The sequence below is a fragment of the Pongo abelii genome, chromosome 13 (assembly GCF_028885655.2).
Source record: "Pongo abelii isolate AG06213 chromosome 13, NHGRI_mPonAbe1-v2.0_pri, whole genome shotgun sequence".
In the NCBI taxonomy this organism is placed as follows: Eukaryota; Metazoa; Chordata; class Mammalia; order Primates; family Hominidae; genus Pongo; species Pongo abelii.
Genome location: NC_071998.2, coordinates 103710735 through 103727914, shown reverse-complemented (window position 1 = coordinate 103727914; position 17180 = coordinate 103710735). Strand labels below are relative to the sequence as shown.

The following is a 17180-nucleotide window of genomic DNA, read 5'->3' as shown; positions in this document are numbered from 1 at the left end:
TTACAAACAGGCTGGACCATGAGGAATTTTAAATGTCTTCCTTTTCTGTTTAGAAAAGTAAAATTAGAGTTCTTGGTACTTCATCAATACCATCTCTTCTTTTCTGTTGTTATATCACTAGAAATACACCAACTCCCAACAGGATGATATCTGTGATGTATTTCTTTATTCCAGTTCTATTTGATGGTAAGGATCTCTAAAATTATCCTAGCTTCATCACTTTGCTTTATGAAAGGCTATGCACTCAATATCATCTTAACCAGATCCAAGTGGGAAGGGAAAGCAATGTTTGCATACCATGCATTAAACAACGATTGAGGATGCCCTTGCCAATGTGCATTTCTTAACTGATCACAGTCTATCTGTACCATATTGTACGGTAGATGTACAGAGACATATCTTGTATAATAGAATTCTATTTGGGAAACATTTATTAAGCTGATAGAGAACTTGCTAATTCTTTCAGCACTTGTAACTATTTTTTAATGAACGCTTTAAAAGATATCTTGCTCCAAGAAATTATACATTCCCCTGGACTTTCCTCCCTAGGCTTAGGTATCTATTTCTTCTATCATATGGGAGAGAGTTTTTATTTACAGGTGCTTAGTATTACAGCTTTATTTTGGCTAGAGAAATAAGGATCAAAATATACCTTTCCTATAGATAAAGAAAATCAGTCAGAAGAGGGCTAATTAAGATCAGAAGTGTCTGTCTCACATTAAACTGCAGACAGTCGAACCAGAAAAAATCTGAATAGGTTCACAGTCTACCTCTAATTCATATTTAGTATCTGGTCAATGGCAATCGATACTGGCTTATAGGCAGTCCCTCTGCCTAGACCCTCTCGCTTCCCTGCCTGAATTATAAAGGACTCTCTTGAAATTGGGGTTTTGGCTTTAATTGGGGTAAAAATAAATTATACACATATACACACTTGCCTCCATGACAAAGTTAGGTGTTTAAATTTTAGAGTAACACAAACTTCTGCTCTCTGCTGGTAACCAGGGGTAAACAAACTGCTTAATATCTCATCTCAAAATACTACAGTAATGGTGCCTAAATAATGTTGTGCTAACACTGATCTCGATCAATGAGGAGTTGAATTGATGATTTTATTACACCTGGGATTTCATTTATAATTTATAACTTCAGAGGGTCTACAGAAGCACAGCAAATCACTTCTTGAACAAGTAGCTACAGCAGAAAAAGAGAGTGCTTAATGGGATCTGGATCTAATTTCAGATACGGATGCTCTTACATATTAACTGTGACATGGGCAAGCCATTTGACTTTTCTGGATTTCCTTGATTATAAAAGGGAAATAATAATACTTACCTAATGGGACTATTGTGAGAATTAAGTGAAACAACTTATAAAGCACTCAGTACAATGGCACATTGTCAGTGCTCAAGAGGTGATAGTCACTGATGACAGATCTGCACATTCTGATGCATATGTGCACCTATATGAACACAGTGGATGGTACAGAAATGCCTTCTCTTTATTGATTTTAAAACAGGCTCTAAGAAAGATTCTCCAGAAAATACTCAAAGCAGAATTTTGTACTCCGCAGCAGACCAACATATTCAATGAATAAATAATGGATAAATTGCATGAGTACAAAGTTTGGAAAACTACGCAAAATAGTATTAGCAGAGTTTTTTGCTGGGCTCTCAAAAATGAACTAACTTTTATTACAATGTCTTTTATAAATTCTTTGAGAGCAGGGACTATTTCACTTATCTGTTTGGCCCCTAGCTGTTCAATAAATATTTGTTGATGTGACTACAAATTTTCATCTCAATAAAGTCATTGATTTCATGGCATCTGGAAGCTAAGCCATATGATTTAGTCAAGTAAACGCTATGAAAGTTTCAGCTAATAATAATCTAACTGAAAAACCAAAGAGATCAAATGTATGCTAGAAGATTTTCAGACTACTCTTTTGTAGAACAGGCAGTGATGTAACATAGGAAAAATTTAGCCATAGGGAAAAATAATTATAAATATCCTAAATTGCTGATATATATTTATAAGTCATATTCAGACCAGCCCTAATAACCATGATATCAAATGGAATCTAGAATAAGCTGTCTTGAATAAATATCCTATCTCTTAACTTTTTCAAACATTATAGTTTTTTAAAAAATAGCATCTATGGTTTTCAAGAATCACTCACATGAATATGGTAGAAAGACCAAATTATGCAGCTATGTCATCCAAATGCTGACAGTGTTCAGTGTTTTTGTTGTAGACAGTGCAAAACTTTCAGTCATGTGAGGAACACTGGAGGGTTTCTTACATGACATTACATTTATCTTAAAGTGTAAGCACTGCAAATATGGCTTTATTTGAGCCACAGGATTGCCTGAAAAGGCAGCACATTCAGTTGTAGTGAACACCTCCTGGACTGTTGATTTTTTGCTAAAGTATATATGCAATTTTGACATCTGCCTCTGCCACAGCATGAACATGATTTCTTCTTAAGCTAATATTCCAAATAATAAAAATGGCATCTGGCAGTGCTATCTTCTCAGTATCATTTAGATAAAAACACAAAATTAAGAGGTAGCTGTAGATTTTTCATAATGTAAGTAACTCCAAGAGATAACACCAGCACTTTGGGAGGCCAAGGCAGGAGGATCTCTTGAGGCTAGGAGTTTGAGACCAGCCTGGGCAACACAGTGAGACCCCATCTCTACAAAAAATTAGCGAAGTGTGATGGTGTGCACTTGTAGTTCCAGCTATTTGGGAGGCTGAGGCGGGAGGATCTCTTGAGCCCCAGAGTTTGAGGTTGACAGTGAGCTATGACTGCACCTCTGCACTCTAGCCTGGGCGACAGAGCAAGACCCTGTCTCTATTCAAACAAACAAAAACAGACTGATAACTGTAATTTGGCTAGGTTTCTACCAAGCCATTATTCAGAAAACAGTTTTCTGAAACTAAAAGTCACAATGTTCCTATTTGGTTTGAGTTATCACAGAAAAATATAAATAAATAAAAATAATTCACATTCTCAATTTAATTGTGTTCTTCTAAATGAAGATGCAATATGATTAAGCAGGACAAAGATTTTCATTTTAGTACCTCAATAAATACAGATAGGGAACTGACATTTTCTAGTTCTGCTTTCACAGTGCATACTGACTACTCTTCTTCCTTAAGACAAACTTACTGTGCTGTCAGAAACATATCAAAAATTTAGAAACCATGTCAATTAAAAATTAAATGCACCATAACATTTTAAGTGTTTTACAGAGACCTTTTTTTAAACATGAGAGTTTAAGAGCTCCCTTAAAGTAGGCTGTCTGATGCCGTAAGGACTAACTATAGAATAAGGCGAACAGGAAGGTTCTGTAAAGAGAACTGGGAGAAAGAGGCTCTGTGGCTCCAAATGTACGGGTGTGGGAGAGGATTAGAGGACATGCTGCCACCATGGAAGATCACTCGGCATTCCTTTTGATCAGACATCCTTCAGAGATGTTAAGACACTATGTCCCCAGCTCTGGACACTGGAAATTAATGATGAGCTGGTACTGGGAAACTTAAATAGAAAAAAACTCCGGAGTGAAATGACAGACTACCATTTCTTTAGCTATGACCTAATTGACTTATCTTGACCTGACCATAAAATAAAGATAACTCACCTTTTCAAAGTTGCTGAAAATATTAAGATAGTGTATATAGAAATAAATATGTAAGTACTACAATATGTCTGAAGAAATATTTGCCAAAATGTTAACAGTAGTTATCTTTGGCTAGAAGACTTATGAGTATGTATTTTGTTTTCTTTATCCTTATCTGTGTTTTCCTTTTTTTTTTTTTTTTTACGATTAGTAACTATGACTTACATATGTGATCCATGTAAGTCACTTAGCACAGTGCTGGCATGCACGCTGGCTCAAAAATGGCAGCTCTCATCATTATCAATACAAAAACATAAAGCAAGACATTCTCTGCCCTTTCTTCTTGTTTCTGGATGTATAAATGAATACTTCTCTATGGAGGAAAAGTCATGAACATGAGGTTAATTCCACCACACAAAGTCCATGGCTGACTTCCCACTCCTGAGCCAGATGAAAGGTCACAGCTTAGAGGAACAGGTCTTTATGTGCTTATGACTTGGTGTTGGAAGGAGTTCCCTGACCATGGGAGAGCTCAGCTCTGTGATGATTTAGCAAAGCAATTCAGAATGAAATTTGTCCTGGTTATACACTAAATTAATGTACAAAATACCACCTACCTTTCTAGCTAATGTGAATTATGAGGTTGCCTTGAAGAACAAATATTTCCCAATAGAATTCCTAGATTCAACAAAACAATCAAGATTTGGAGTTTATGCGTGTTGCTGATTATACAGAATAGGAACCTAGCTCAGCTTTATTGTGGCTCTAAAGTCTAAATTTATTTTATTTTTGAAATATCTTAACTAATAATTCACCACAGGCATCAAGACTTGAAAACAAAGACCTTGGAAAAACTGCCACAAATGTTTAACCAAAACTATTATAATAATTGCAGGATATCACAGATAAACACATTTATATTTACTATAGAAAAATCTCGCACATTTTCAAGAATGTCTTGAATTCAGCAAAACCTGGTAACAAAATATTGTTACCTAAAATGAGTGCCAATATTCCTTGGATCTCAATTACAGAGTCAAATACACAGCCTTGCCTCAGGAGAAAAGAGACTGTTTAATGCTTCTAAGTAAATAATTCGGGGAATATGAACTTTGAAGAGGATGAGTTTTTTTGTTGTCTCGACTACTGCTTCTAGAGTAAGACTTTCCACCTTTTACCTTTTTGATATGCAATCTAATGCTTGGCAACATTTTCAAAGCTTTGGTAGGTTTAAATTTCTTGTCAAACTTCATTTATACCCATTTCTTAGGGACAAAAAAAGAAACATTCTTTCCAGGTTCAAGCACAATAGTTAAAATGAGCTATGTAACAGTCTTTTTAGCCACAATATTAGACTTTGCATATTATTTTAAAATCATATATCTCCCAAAAAGAATGGCACCTTTATTCCCTCCTTCTACCCTTTCCCCCCAAAAAGAAAAGATGTTAGCTAAACATCTAGATTTTCGTACATTGTAAAAAATGAGGCACAGGAGCTAAAACTCTAATTAAGTTAAAAAAGAGAAGATGTAAATAATTTGATGTTGAGCTTATACAACACTTTCGTATTGTGGATCTAGCTGAATACAGTTTTGCATCAGCAGTAAAGTTAATGTCTCCTCTTGATTAATATAGAATTTTAAAAATTAAAAAAATACAGCCATTTATTAAGGAGACCAAAAATGGGAGTTGGGGTGGGAAGGAAAAGCAGGAGTTGAGGACGCAAGCATGTAAGTCTAGGATGACTCTCAATTTCCTTTTTGACAGTTTTTAAAAAACAGAATTCCCTCTCTACTTTGTGTTGCCTGAGAACCACGTACGGTTTTGTAGTCTGTAACAGTAATTACATTTGATCACCCACAAGTACATTTGTCTTAAGCCTATAAATACTATGTTAGTAATACTAAATTATCTCCATTGGCTTATTTGTAAAAAGAAAAATATATTATATATTTATATTTTTATAAAGTGAATTAACACTGAGGGCACAGGAAAGGGAATGAGAAGCGGTGTATAATCACAGTTTCTCTGGACACAGTAACCAAACTGGAGTCTTGCTCAAGCCACCTGGTCAAGCGGTATCTGAGGAAGAGTCATAGGAGGCGGAGACGATGAAATTGCCATTGTTGGAGTGGCCGGCCACTGACTGGGCAGCCTGCTGGCTCAGATTGTTACAGATCAGCACGAGCTGGTTGCTCTGGGCCTCAGACAAGGTGCTGCAGCTCTGATACACACTGAAGTTGGTTTTCCTGCCAGGGATGTTGCCCTTCTCACACATGGTCTTCACCATCTTGGCCAGCTTGTTCTTGCCAAGGGCCTGGCAGTTGTACCAATGCAGAGCCGCCAAGTTCACGACTGGCTTGATGGATAAGTAGAAAGGGGCATCCTCGTAGCGCATGGCGGGAGGCCGCCGCTGGGCATACTCCTTATAGTCCTGGACAGGGCAGGTCTGTGGGGCATGCTGGGTGGCATACACACGGGAGTCTGTCCCCCCTCTCTTGGTTTTGGCATTCAAGTCTCCAGTGTCCTGACCCATCCACTCCAAGTACTCTAGACCCGTCTCTGTTATGCGGAGCCGGATATCACCCCATTTTAAGGTAGATCCATGGAAGCCTGTGCAATGCCCAAAAGCTTTTGTGTTGTTGAGCCAGACTAGGTTGAGCAAACCCTCAGGATTATATCGGCTTAGCAGTCCCCTTTTCCGCAGAATGAGCTCGTCAGCAAAGGTGAGCTTCATGGACTTGTGTGGCTTATTTCCTTTTCCTTTACAGCGGAGTTCAATTTGCTTCTGCTTCAGGGCCTCTTGGGAACGCTTGAATTCCTTATCCCTGGTGATGCTATAGCCATACCTGTGTTCTTTCAGGTACCTTTCGAGCCCACACTGGTAATTGGCCAAGCTGTTGGGTTCGTATTCGGACCCATCCTTCTGCCTGGCATCAACAAAGAAAGAGGCAAGGTAGGCATCCAACTCCTTGCAAGGGATGACATAAATCTCTCTTGTTTCAGAAGGATACTTGGAGATGAGGAACTCACGGAAATTGCGGAGCGCGGTCTGCGTGCTCCGGATGGTTTTCTCGTTCTGCTCCCTGCTGAGCTCAGCTGCTCTTTCATCCTGGTCTGCAACAAATTGGGGGGGGAGGGATAGAGAGGGTGTTGATGAGTTCAGACAATGCACTTTCTACTCTGAAATAAAGTTTCCTTTTATAATGACAAGGGAAAGGAGGAATCAATTTTACAGAGATCACTGATAAATGTTATTTACATACCTGTCACATTGTAATAGCCAACTTCAGTTTCACAAATGATCTACTAGACAAGCATATGGCCCATTACAAGCAAAACGAGCTTCCTATGTCACGGGCACATAGTTTAGTGCATGAAGGTTTGTCAAAAGAGAGAGATTAGAGACAACCTTCGTTTTAGGAAAAATGTGGGACAGAAATGTGCTATTTATCCTACTGCAGCGTGCAAGGGCCCCATTAGCGCTGACAAACTCATTCCGAATCACTTCATTTGTGAAAATAGAGGTTGTACTGGTTCCATTTTATTGAATTAAACTAAAATATCTGTATTTGTTATTTTAACGCATCACTAAAAATCTGTATTTAAAAATGACAAAGCAGATCTTTTATGGCAGTTAATTAAATACTTGTTCTTCTACAGCAATTCGGGTAAACATAGTTTATAAGCATTCTGCATGTAATTGCAGGGCATTTGTAATAAGTGATGAATGGAAATATTTGGTATTTTGGAGGGTAATGAGGATAAAACATCATAGCTACAGAGACAGGACGGTTACATTTGAATTAGGCTATTATAGTCAAGATGTAAAGAAGGGGGTATGTCTCCAGGATCCGCTGTTTCTTTTTATTACTTTATTATTTGTACTCTGCTACCAAGGACTTGAGGTGCCTCTTTCTGTTTTGGATCATCCATGATTAAGTAATGCTGCCCTAGAATAGCTGTCTTCACAGATTGCTGTGCTTCAGAATCATCCAGGATGCTTGATCAAAATGCAGATTACCACGTAGCAGGTGTAGGAATCTGTATCTTAACCAGCATCTCTATGTTCATGATGAGGTTTGAGAGAATACATTTTGAGAAACAAAGTTCTAGTGCTTATGTCCTAGGCAGGAAATCTTACTCTATTTTCACCAATTTTTAAATAATAGTTAAGTTCAATTATATCATTTACATGGTTTCATTTCAGTAAAATGTAATTTAAATTTAGGATCTTAACATTAATGATAAAATATTTTGTCAAAACCACTATTATGTTAGACATGGTCTGGTGAAACTCAAGAGAAACCCTAAAGAAGGCATACAAATAAAAAACAAAAACAAAAACAAAAACAGGCTACCCTATTGACTGCTGAGAGGCAAACACAGAGGTTAATTTCAAACAACATAAAATATGTAATTTCTGATTTCTAAAGTATAAGGTAAAAGTATTTTATCTTAATTATGTTATCTAGAAAAAGTTATATTAACTTGTAAGATTGCTTAGTGGAAGTCTTTGTAATTACCACATCCAATGATAAAATTTCTAATAAACTGAATTTTATTTACACACTACTTTTTGTATTACTATACATATATATGAATAGCCATGTTATTTCAAAATGACAATCATAGGGCATTATTGCCAAAATCCACAAAACTTTATAAAATGATATAAATGAAAATTCACTAAACTAGTTAGCTATTTTTATAGGCACATTTTTGAGGGATCACATTTCCAAAATTCAAATATACAAAAGTAAGCTTTATGCTCCAATACACTTAACTTTTAGTCATGCTATTTTCTTCCAGTTGAAATTGTTTATCTATTGACAATAAAGATGTTTATCTTTCCATCAAAAACATGGAAGCCACAGGTTGAATGTAACCATCTGACATGCTGGCTTCCTTGACTGTTTACATGGACAGCCAAAGGGGCCAGCGCATCTGTTTTTTTTGGCTACTTGTTCAAATATCTATCACAGCAGTCTTCTAACTTCAAACAAAGATTTTCTAAGAAATAAATAGTCACAGACAACTTTGGGAGAAAAATTTCCAGGTTCTCAACTTTCACATGGGATCTTTTAAAAACTTTCTTGTCTGAGATGTAAACTGAGTTGTACATATTGCCATCCCAAACCTACTACAGTACATACTCTGGGGTGTACTGATTTATAAATTTTGTTTGGCTCCTCAAAGTCAAAAGACTTGACTTTTACCCATTAGCATTTCCTGTCTTTAAATAATTAAACCCATAGCATTTCCTGTCTTATGCATATTTTGACAAAGGTGAAATCTACCATTAGAAACAGTGTTTGGGGCCTGAATGGGGTGTTCTGAATTTAGGACATATGAAGGGGTTATATGTTAGTGAGGTTGATTCTTCTAACTAGAACTAGAATATTCTGCAGAACTACAAAAAAGCTCAAGATAAAGTAGTAGCTTAAAATTTTATTAATTTCTTTCAGATGATTCAGTGTGCTTTTTATTCACAAGGTATTTAATATTATCAAATCATATCATGAAATACTGATTCTAGGTAGAGTTGCTCCTCTTTTTTTTTTTTTCAGATGGAGCCTTGCTCTGTCATCCAGGCTGGAGTGCAATGGCACGATCTTGGCTCACTGCAACCTCCACCTCCTAGGTTCAAGCGATTCTCCTGCCTCAGCCTCTCAAGTACTCAGGCACCCGCCATCATGCCTGGCTAATTTTTGTATTTTTGTAGAGATGCAGTTTCACCATGTTGGCCAGGCTGGTCTGGAATTCCTGACCTCGGGTGATCTGCCCGCCTTGGCCTCCCAAAGTGCTGGGATTATAGGCGTGAGCCACCACGCCCGGCCTCCTCCTCTTCATTTTATAAAATATTCACTATTTCCTACCTCCTTTTTTACAAAAGTAAATTGATTGAAACATATTGAAAAACCTTTGGGTGTCAATTTAAAAGTAAGTGAGTGGTAAAGACTATTCAAAGTTCTTTTAAGGGATATGTAAGCAAAAAAGTTTAAGTCTGTTGGATTTAATTAAGCAGCATTAGTCAGTCTGCTATTAGTGGAACTGGCGAAGACAACCACGGAAGGGTCCAGAATGCTGGTGTGGATGTCGTCACCTGCCACAGTCCCGAGTGAAGCTCTCCTACTTCTGTATCTCCTCCACATTTCAGCATCATGCTAACACACACAAAGATGACTGACACATTCACACCTTTTCAACTCATCTTCAGCCAAGCCTTTCCCTCCTTTCTACTGGGCCTCAATCGTAGTTGACAGTCATTCCATCTGCAGGAAAATAAAACTAAAGACAAATGTCACACTGTCATATCCTTTCCTGACAGCCAGGAATGAGCTACACGAAGAGGTTGAAAGGGTAAAGACACCATCGTTGATTTTACATAAGTAAGAGGGAAAGAAATAGTTTTAAAGTCAAGTAATAGGAATAAGTTTTTTAGTTAATAACAAAATCAAGTAAGACTAGAGAAGACTGACAATAAAATACAAAACTATTACAACTGTCTGCATTTACCTCTAGTTTTAGAAATTTTTCTGACCCATTCCTTTTAAAATCTTTTTAATAGGTGTAACATACATACAATGAAATAGACTAGTCATTAAGTGCATGTGATTAATTTTCACAAATTGAATACACCTGTGAATCCAGTGCCCAGATTAAGAAAAAGAACATCACCAGCACCCCAGAAGCTTTTCTCATGTCCTCTTCTTCCAGTCACTCGCTCTCACCAAGAAAAGCCGCTCTCCTGACTTGAAACATCATAGTTTTGTTTGGCCTATTATTGTAACACATATGAATGGACTCTTAGAAGGTAAACTCTTTTGTGTCTGGCTTCTTTTGCTCAACATTATGGTTTGTGAACTTCATCCATATTGTTGTGTATTTGTAGATAATTTATCCTCATTGCTGCACAACATTCCATTGTGTGAATATATTATAATTTATTTTTCCATTCTACTGGACATTGCATTCTATTGGTTTTCAGTTTTTGGCTATTTCCAATAAAACTGCCATAACATTCTAGTGGGTGCCTTTTGGTGATCATGTGCATGCATCTCTCTTGGGTATATACATAGGAGTGGAATTGTTGGGTCACAGGAAATCATGCGTTCAGCCATAATACTAAAGACAATTTGCCAAAGTGGTCATATCAATTTACTTTCTCCAGCATGAGGAAAGGGTGCTCCATTATCTTCAGCAACACTAAATACTGTTAACCTTTCTTACTTTAACCATTCTGGGCATGTAGTGATACTCCAGTGTGGTTTTAATTTTCATTTGGATATCCTCTTTCATGAAGTGCCCGTTCAAATATTTTGTCCATTTATCTACTGGATTGTCTGCTTTTTTCTTACTGTTTGTAGGAGATTTTTAACATATTCTAGATATGAATGTTTGTTATATTTATTGCAAATATCTTCTCCAATCTGTGGCTTGCCTTTTCATTTTTTAATAGTATTTTAATAAACAAGAATTCCTAATCTTATATAGTCCAATTTACCAATTTATTTCCCTTATGATTCATGCTTTTTGCCTCCTGTTGAAGACATTTTGCTTATTCCAAGGTTATGAAAGATTTTTCCATTTCTTCCAAAAGCTTTACTGTTTCACTTTTCACATTTTGATCTGCCATCCACCTAGAACTGACTTGCGTATTTTTGATCTGCCATTTACCAAAACATCCACCTATATGTTCTGAGATAGAAATTAAGATTTTTTTTCAATATGGATCATGATCCATTTGATTTTAATTAATTAATAAAATTTGAACAGGCAATAGAAGCATATAGGACAGTTTCTAAAAGCTACAAATGGGTATAGAGTAAAAGTAAGGCACCTGCTCATCTCAACCCTTTGTTACCAAGTTTCCCTCTTCACAACAACCAATGTTACCAGTTGATTATATATAATTTTCAAGATTTTATATTTCTTATTCTTTTCCTTTCAAAATGGGGGGGGGGGGAAGAAGATACTATACATCGTATTCTATACTCTGCTTTTTACCATTATGTATTAGAGATAGCGCCATATTATTATGTATACAGTTGCCTTAATCTTTCTAATAGCTGCATTCTATTATATATGGATATACCAGAATTTTTCCAGTTTCCTAACTTCCTACAGATAGGCATTTGCATTATTTGCATCCTGTCGCTATTACAAACAACACTGCAATGGGTATCCCTGTAGACAGAACGTTTCCCATGCATGGGCAAGTATATCTATAGAATGAATTTCCAAAAGTGGAACTGCTATATTGCTACTGCCCTGAACATATGTTGAACTAACTTATACTCCCATGATAAGACATAAGAGTGCTGCTTCAATCACACCTTCCCAGATATATTATCAAACCTCTTCATCTTTGCTTATTTAATTGTAATATATATTATGATTTTATTTTGCATTTCTTTTAGAAGATTTAATGCTTTTTCAAGTACATACTAGTTATCTGTATTTTCTCATTTTCTGTGAATTTTGTCATCTGTCCATTTTCTTTTTAAAATATTGATTTATAGGAACTCTGGATATATTTAAGAATATTTATATTCATATTTCGTCTTAATTCATTACAACAAAATTTATCTGCGACCCAGGCTGGCATGCAGTGATGTAATCACAGCTCACTGCAGCCTTGTCCTCCTGGGTTCAAGCAATCCTCCAATGTAGCTGGGCCTACAAACACACACCACCACACCTGGCTAATTAAAAAAATCCATGTTTTTTTTTTTGTTAGAAATGGGGGTCTCACGATGTTGTCCAGGCTGGTCTCAAACCCCTGCGCTCAAGCGATTCTTCCGCCTCAGCCTCCCAAAGCACTGGGATTACAGGTGTGAGCCACCCTGCCTAGAAAGTCTTAATTCTTAATATCTACTATTTACAGATTATTAATTTAGCCTTATTACATATTATGTATTATAAACATTTTTAATATATATTAACCCTTTGTCTATAATATATAAATAATATATTTTTTCTTTTTTTAGTTTGTCTTTGTCTTTGCGACTCTATTTTTTCATCACTATGATGGCATCTTTATCATATGCTAAATTCCTAAATGTATTTGGGTCTATTCTGAATCTTTAATTCTATTCCACTAACTAGTATCCTTATTAGGGCAAAGTATACTACTATTTAAAAGTAGGTGTAATAGAAATTTGTCTTAATAATTGACAAGCCTATTCAATCCCCTCCTTACTCTATTATTTCAGAACATTCCAGGATATTTTAAAACTTTTGTATAACAAATAAGCTTTAGAATCAGCTCCTATCATTTTAAAAATCCTGTTTGCATTTGCACTGATAAAATTAAATGTATACTAAGTTTAGGAAAACCTGACATACTTATGATTGGGAATCTTCCTCTATAAGAATAGATTATTGCCGTATTGTTCATTTTTCATATCTTTTGCATCTCCCAAACAGCTTTTTGATTTTCTCCCCACTCCAATTTTTTTTTTTTTAAATCTTAAAGAGTTTTGTTAAATTTATTTATTCCTGGGTATTTTCTGTAATGCTATTCTTACTGCAAACGGAAATTTTCCAGTTTATTTTCTAACTGTTAATTGTATATAAGGTTACTAACTGTTGTATATTTGTATTGTACCCAACCAACTTACCCAAGATTTTTAGTTGATAATCTTGGGTTCTGAAAGTATATAATCCAAGCATTCCAAGTATACAATTACATCATTTGCAAAAATGGTAATTTTATCACTTCTTTTCAATGTTTATGCTCCATATAGCGTTTTGTTTTCTAAGTACTTCCAAAATAGGTACCTCTAGAACATGTTAAAAAACAGTGATAGGTTGTGGCTCATTACTGATATTAATGAGAAAATCTCCCAGAGTTTTACTTTAAAGAACAATGATAACCTTGGGGTTAAATGATACAGATATATTGATACGGGTCTATTTAAGACTTATTAAAGAATTTCCTATTCATATTTTAATAAGGCATTTCTTAAAACATTCATGTTAAATTTTATCAAATGGGTTTTCAGCATCTATGGAGAAGATACAATTTTTCTTTTGCTCTATTAAAAGATTTCCTAATGTAGAAGCATTATTTAACGTCTGTTATGAATCCCATTTGCTTGTGGTATATTCCTTTAATGCTCTGTTGAATTCTGCATGTTAATATTTTATTTAATATTTCTGCACTGGTATTCATAAGCTAATTTTGTCTATTTTAGGTTATTTCTGTTACATATTACTATTATAGTTCTGCTGGCATAAGAAAACAATTTGAAAGTATTAACTATACTTGAAATTCTGGTAGAATTCACGTGTGGAACCATCTAGGTCTGATGCTCTCTCTATGTGTCCTGGAGGGGTTGTGAGGAGAGGAGGCTTAGCGCTTTGTTAATTTACAATTTCTAGAAAATCATCTACTTCTTCCAAGCTTTTAAACTGACTTGCATAGAGTTGTACAAAGTAATGTCTTATGATAATTTCAATTTCTGGGGGACCCATGATTATTTCTCATTTTCATTTATTGTCTTCTATATCTATGCTTCCTCTTCTTAATCTCTCCTCCATACCCCTTTTGGTTATCTACCAGTTTACTTTGTTAGTGTTTTCAAAGATTTAGATTTTGGATATTTTTTCATTGGTTCTACTTTTTTCTAATACTCTGTTTTTGTTAACTGTCTTTCATTCTGCTTTAAATCTTTTTTTCTAACCTATTGAATTGGATGCTTAATTTCTTTTCCTACTTATTTATATTAATAAAAGTTTTTAAGTATATAAATTTCCTCTGAGTACTGGTTTATCTGCATCTCTAGGTTTTGCTATATAATGCTATTATTGTCATCATTATTATTTTTATCTAGTTACTCTGCATTATTGATTTCATAATAAAAACTTGTGAATCAAAAAAATTTTAGTGTTATAACATTTCCAGGAGGTAGGTTCATTTCATTTCCTAATTTTGTTAAAAATGTCTAATTTTGCTTCATTGTGTTCTGAAATATTATTCCAATTATTTTCTACTTCGGACATTTTACTGAGATTTTTCACCAGTGTTCCAACACAGCAGAAGGTAACGCACTGTGGAAGAATAGGGTATTATACAAGATGTCCATTCTCCCCACTTTTCTTCTCCTTGGCTCAATTTGGTCATTTAATATATGGGTTTTCTGGCCAGGCATGGAGGCTCATGCCTCCCCACTCACTTTGGGAGGCTGAGCGGGGAGGATGGCTTGACCCCAGGAGTTGGAGATCAGCCTGGGCAACACAGTGAGACCTGGTCTCTACCAAAAATTTAAAAATTTGCTGGGTGTGGTGGTGCATGCCTGTAGTTCTAGACACCTGAGAGGTTAAGGTAGGAGAATCCCTTGAGCCTAGGAGGTTGAGACTGCAGTGAGTCATGAGCATGCCACTGCACTCCAGCTTGAGTACCAAAGCGAGACCCTATCTCAAAAAACAAAAATTACATATATATAAAGTTTCCCAATCTCTGTGCATTTTGCACTTGCCTCCGTAATTCAAGTTTCAATTTTCCTTACATCCTTTTCTAGTCACATAACTTCACCTCAGAATTTTTTACAGTAAATTCCTATATTTACTGCAACTTATGCTTATTTATTAAAAATTTATCATGTCCTTTAAACTATACTAGTATTTTATTAGAATTAGCTTTGTTAGTTATCTGATTATAAAGTTACGTCGAATTTGAGTAGTCTGCCCCATAGCTCTGTTATTTTTTAGTGTCAACTGTTTTCAGAAATGCATATATCATTTGATAGCAGTTACCTGCACAGCAGGTAACTTGCGATCTAATCTGAGAGTCTCTACCAAGTTTATAGTTATATTGTGATTTTACGAATATACACGAGATATATATGAATATATGTCAAGCTCTCTGTTTTCATTGTTGCATCAGGGCTCTTGCTCAGCTCCTCTTTCTGTTGGCCAAATCCTTCTCCTTCTGTTGGCTTCATCTCAGGCAGAAAAACAACAGCCAGAGGCTGAAAAGAGACTATTTCAGTATCTCCTTTTAGGAGTAAAGAAACTTTTTCCAGTTTATATTCTACTGTAAATTTTTCTAGTGTTATCACTGTTGTTATAACTTTGCTTCATATCATAAATCCTCTCTCTTCTCTTTTTTTCTGAGGAGGAAGGGGCTCTTGCTACATTGCCCAGGCTGGCCTTGAACTCCTGGGCTCAAGAAATCTTCCTGCCTCAGCCTCCTGAGCAGGTGGGACTACAGGTGCATGCCACCCCACCCAGCTTAAATCCTCCTGATCACGGCTCACTGCAACCTCCACCTCCAGTGCTCAAGTGATCCTCCCACCTCAGCCTCCCAAGTAGCTGGGACCACAGGCGTGTGACACCATGCCCGGTTAACTTTGTGCATTTTTGGTATAGATAACGGTTTTGCCATGTTGCCCAGGCTGGTCTCAAACTTCTGAGCTCAAGTGAGCCACCCACCTTGGACTCCCAAAGTGCTGGGATTACAGGTGTGCACCACCACACCCCGTCAAATTCTCTATTTTTATACAGCATATTTTGGTACTCCACTACAAAAAATGTCAAAATTAATATACCATATGCTTCCTTTTCTGTCTCCAACTAATCATTTTTCCATTACATTATTTTTCTTGGTCTATGTAATTGTTAGCTTTTAATCATATTATTTAGTTTTTCTAATGTTACCTATATACCATCAAAGGTTTATAAACCCTATTAGTTTAATTATTAGTTTTAAGTAACATCTTTTGAATCTTGTTTTATACTATTTCCCACTTACTACCCTCCCAACTTTTAACAATAAGACATTTCTTCATTGTCATGGTTTAAAATAATTACCATAAATATTTAGAAATAATTTAAAATAATGTTTTTAACCATAATTCCCACATTTTGGTCCAGTCTTGTAATTAAATGGAGGGAATGAAAGCTTACCTCAAGTGTTTTGCCAGTTTCCATCTCTCAGCTGGCTAAGTTTGTCCTCTAACAGCTTATTCAAAAAGTATTTATGAAAAGTGTTTTCCTGAGGTCCTGAGTTCTTGAGAATATCTTTACACTTTTATTGCTTTTATAACTGAGTAACAGTTTGATTAGGTTCAAAATTCTCCACTCATACTCATTCTCCCCCAAGCCCAAACATTAGTGGCATTGTTCAGCTGTCTTTTAGAACTCAGTGCTGTCTTAGAAAAGCCAATGGTCAGCATTATCTTCCACCTTTACAGGTCTCTGGATTGCCTTTGCCTTTTTTTTTTTTCTTTTTTGTCTTGGATATCTAAATGATTATCTTTTTATCTATGAGGGGCAATAACTTTACTAGGAAATGTCTCCGTGCTGATCGTTGCACATTAGTCTTTTTTTCTGGTACAGAGTACATCCTTTCAAGCCATAAATTCAAGTATCTCCCCATTGCCTTCTCTTACCGGCAGACCACTTCCCTCAAAGTTGGCAAGTGTATAGGTGTTTCTTTACTCAGCTCTGCCTCCTATGCTACTCTCTGGTGTCAAACAGGGCACAGGGAAGCTCTCACCACCAACCTAAGTTCCCCATTCCAGTTCTTCAAAAGTGAATGTTTAT

General features: G+C 36.0%; 1 protein-coding gene across 6 annotated transcripts in view; it reads right to left on the bottom strand.

Annotated features, from left to right (window-relative positions):
- Positions 1-17180, bottom strand: part of KIAA1958 (KIAA1958 ortholog) — a 182004-nt gene that overhangs the window by 47581 nt on the left and 117243 nt on the right. The window contains exon 3 of one of the 6 annotated variants that reach the window (XM_002820108.6): positions 6660-6743. The exons of 4 other annotated variants lie outside the window; for them this stretch is intronic. In XM_002820108.6, coding sequence (XP_002820154.1) covers positions 6660-6743 — 84 coding nt within the window. Of the gene's footprint in view, positions 1-3806; positions 6744-17180 lie in introns of those variants that run through there. One more of the 6 variants, XM_054520461.2, reaches the window with a different exon arrangement.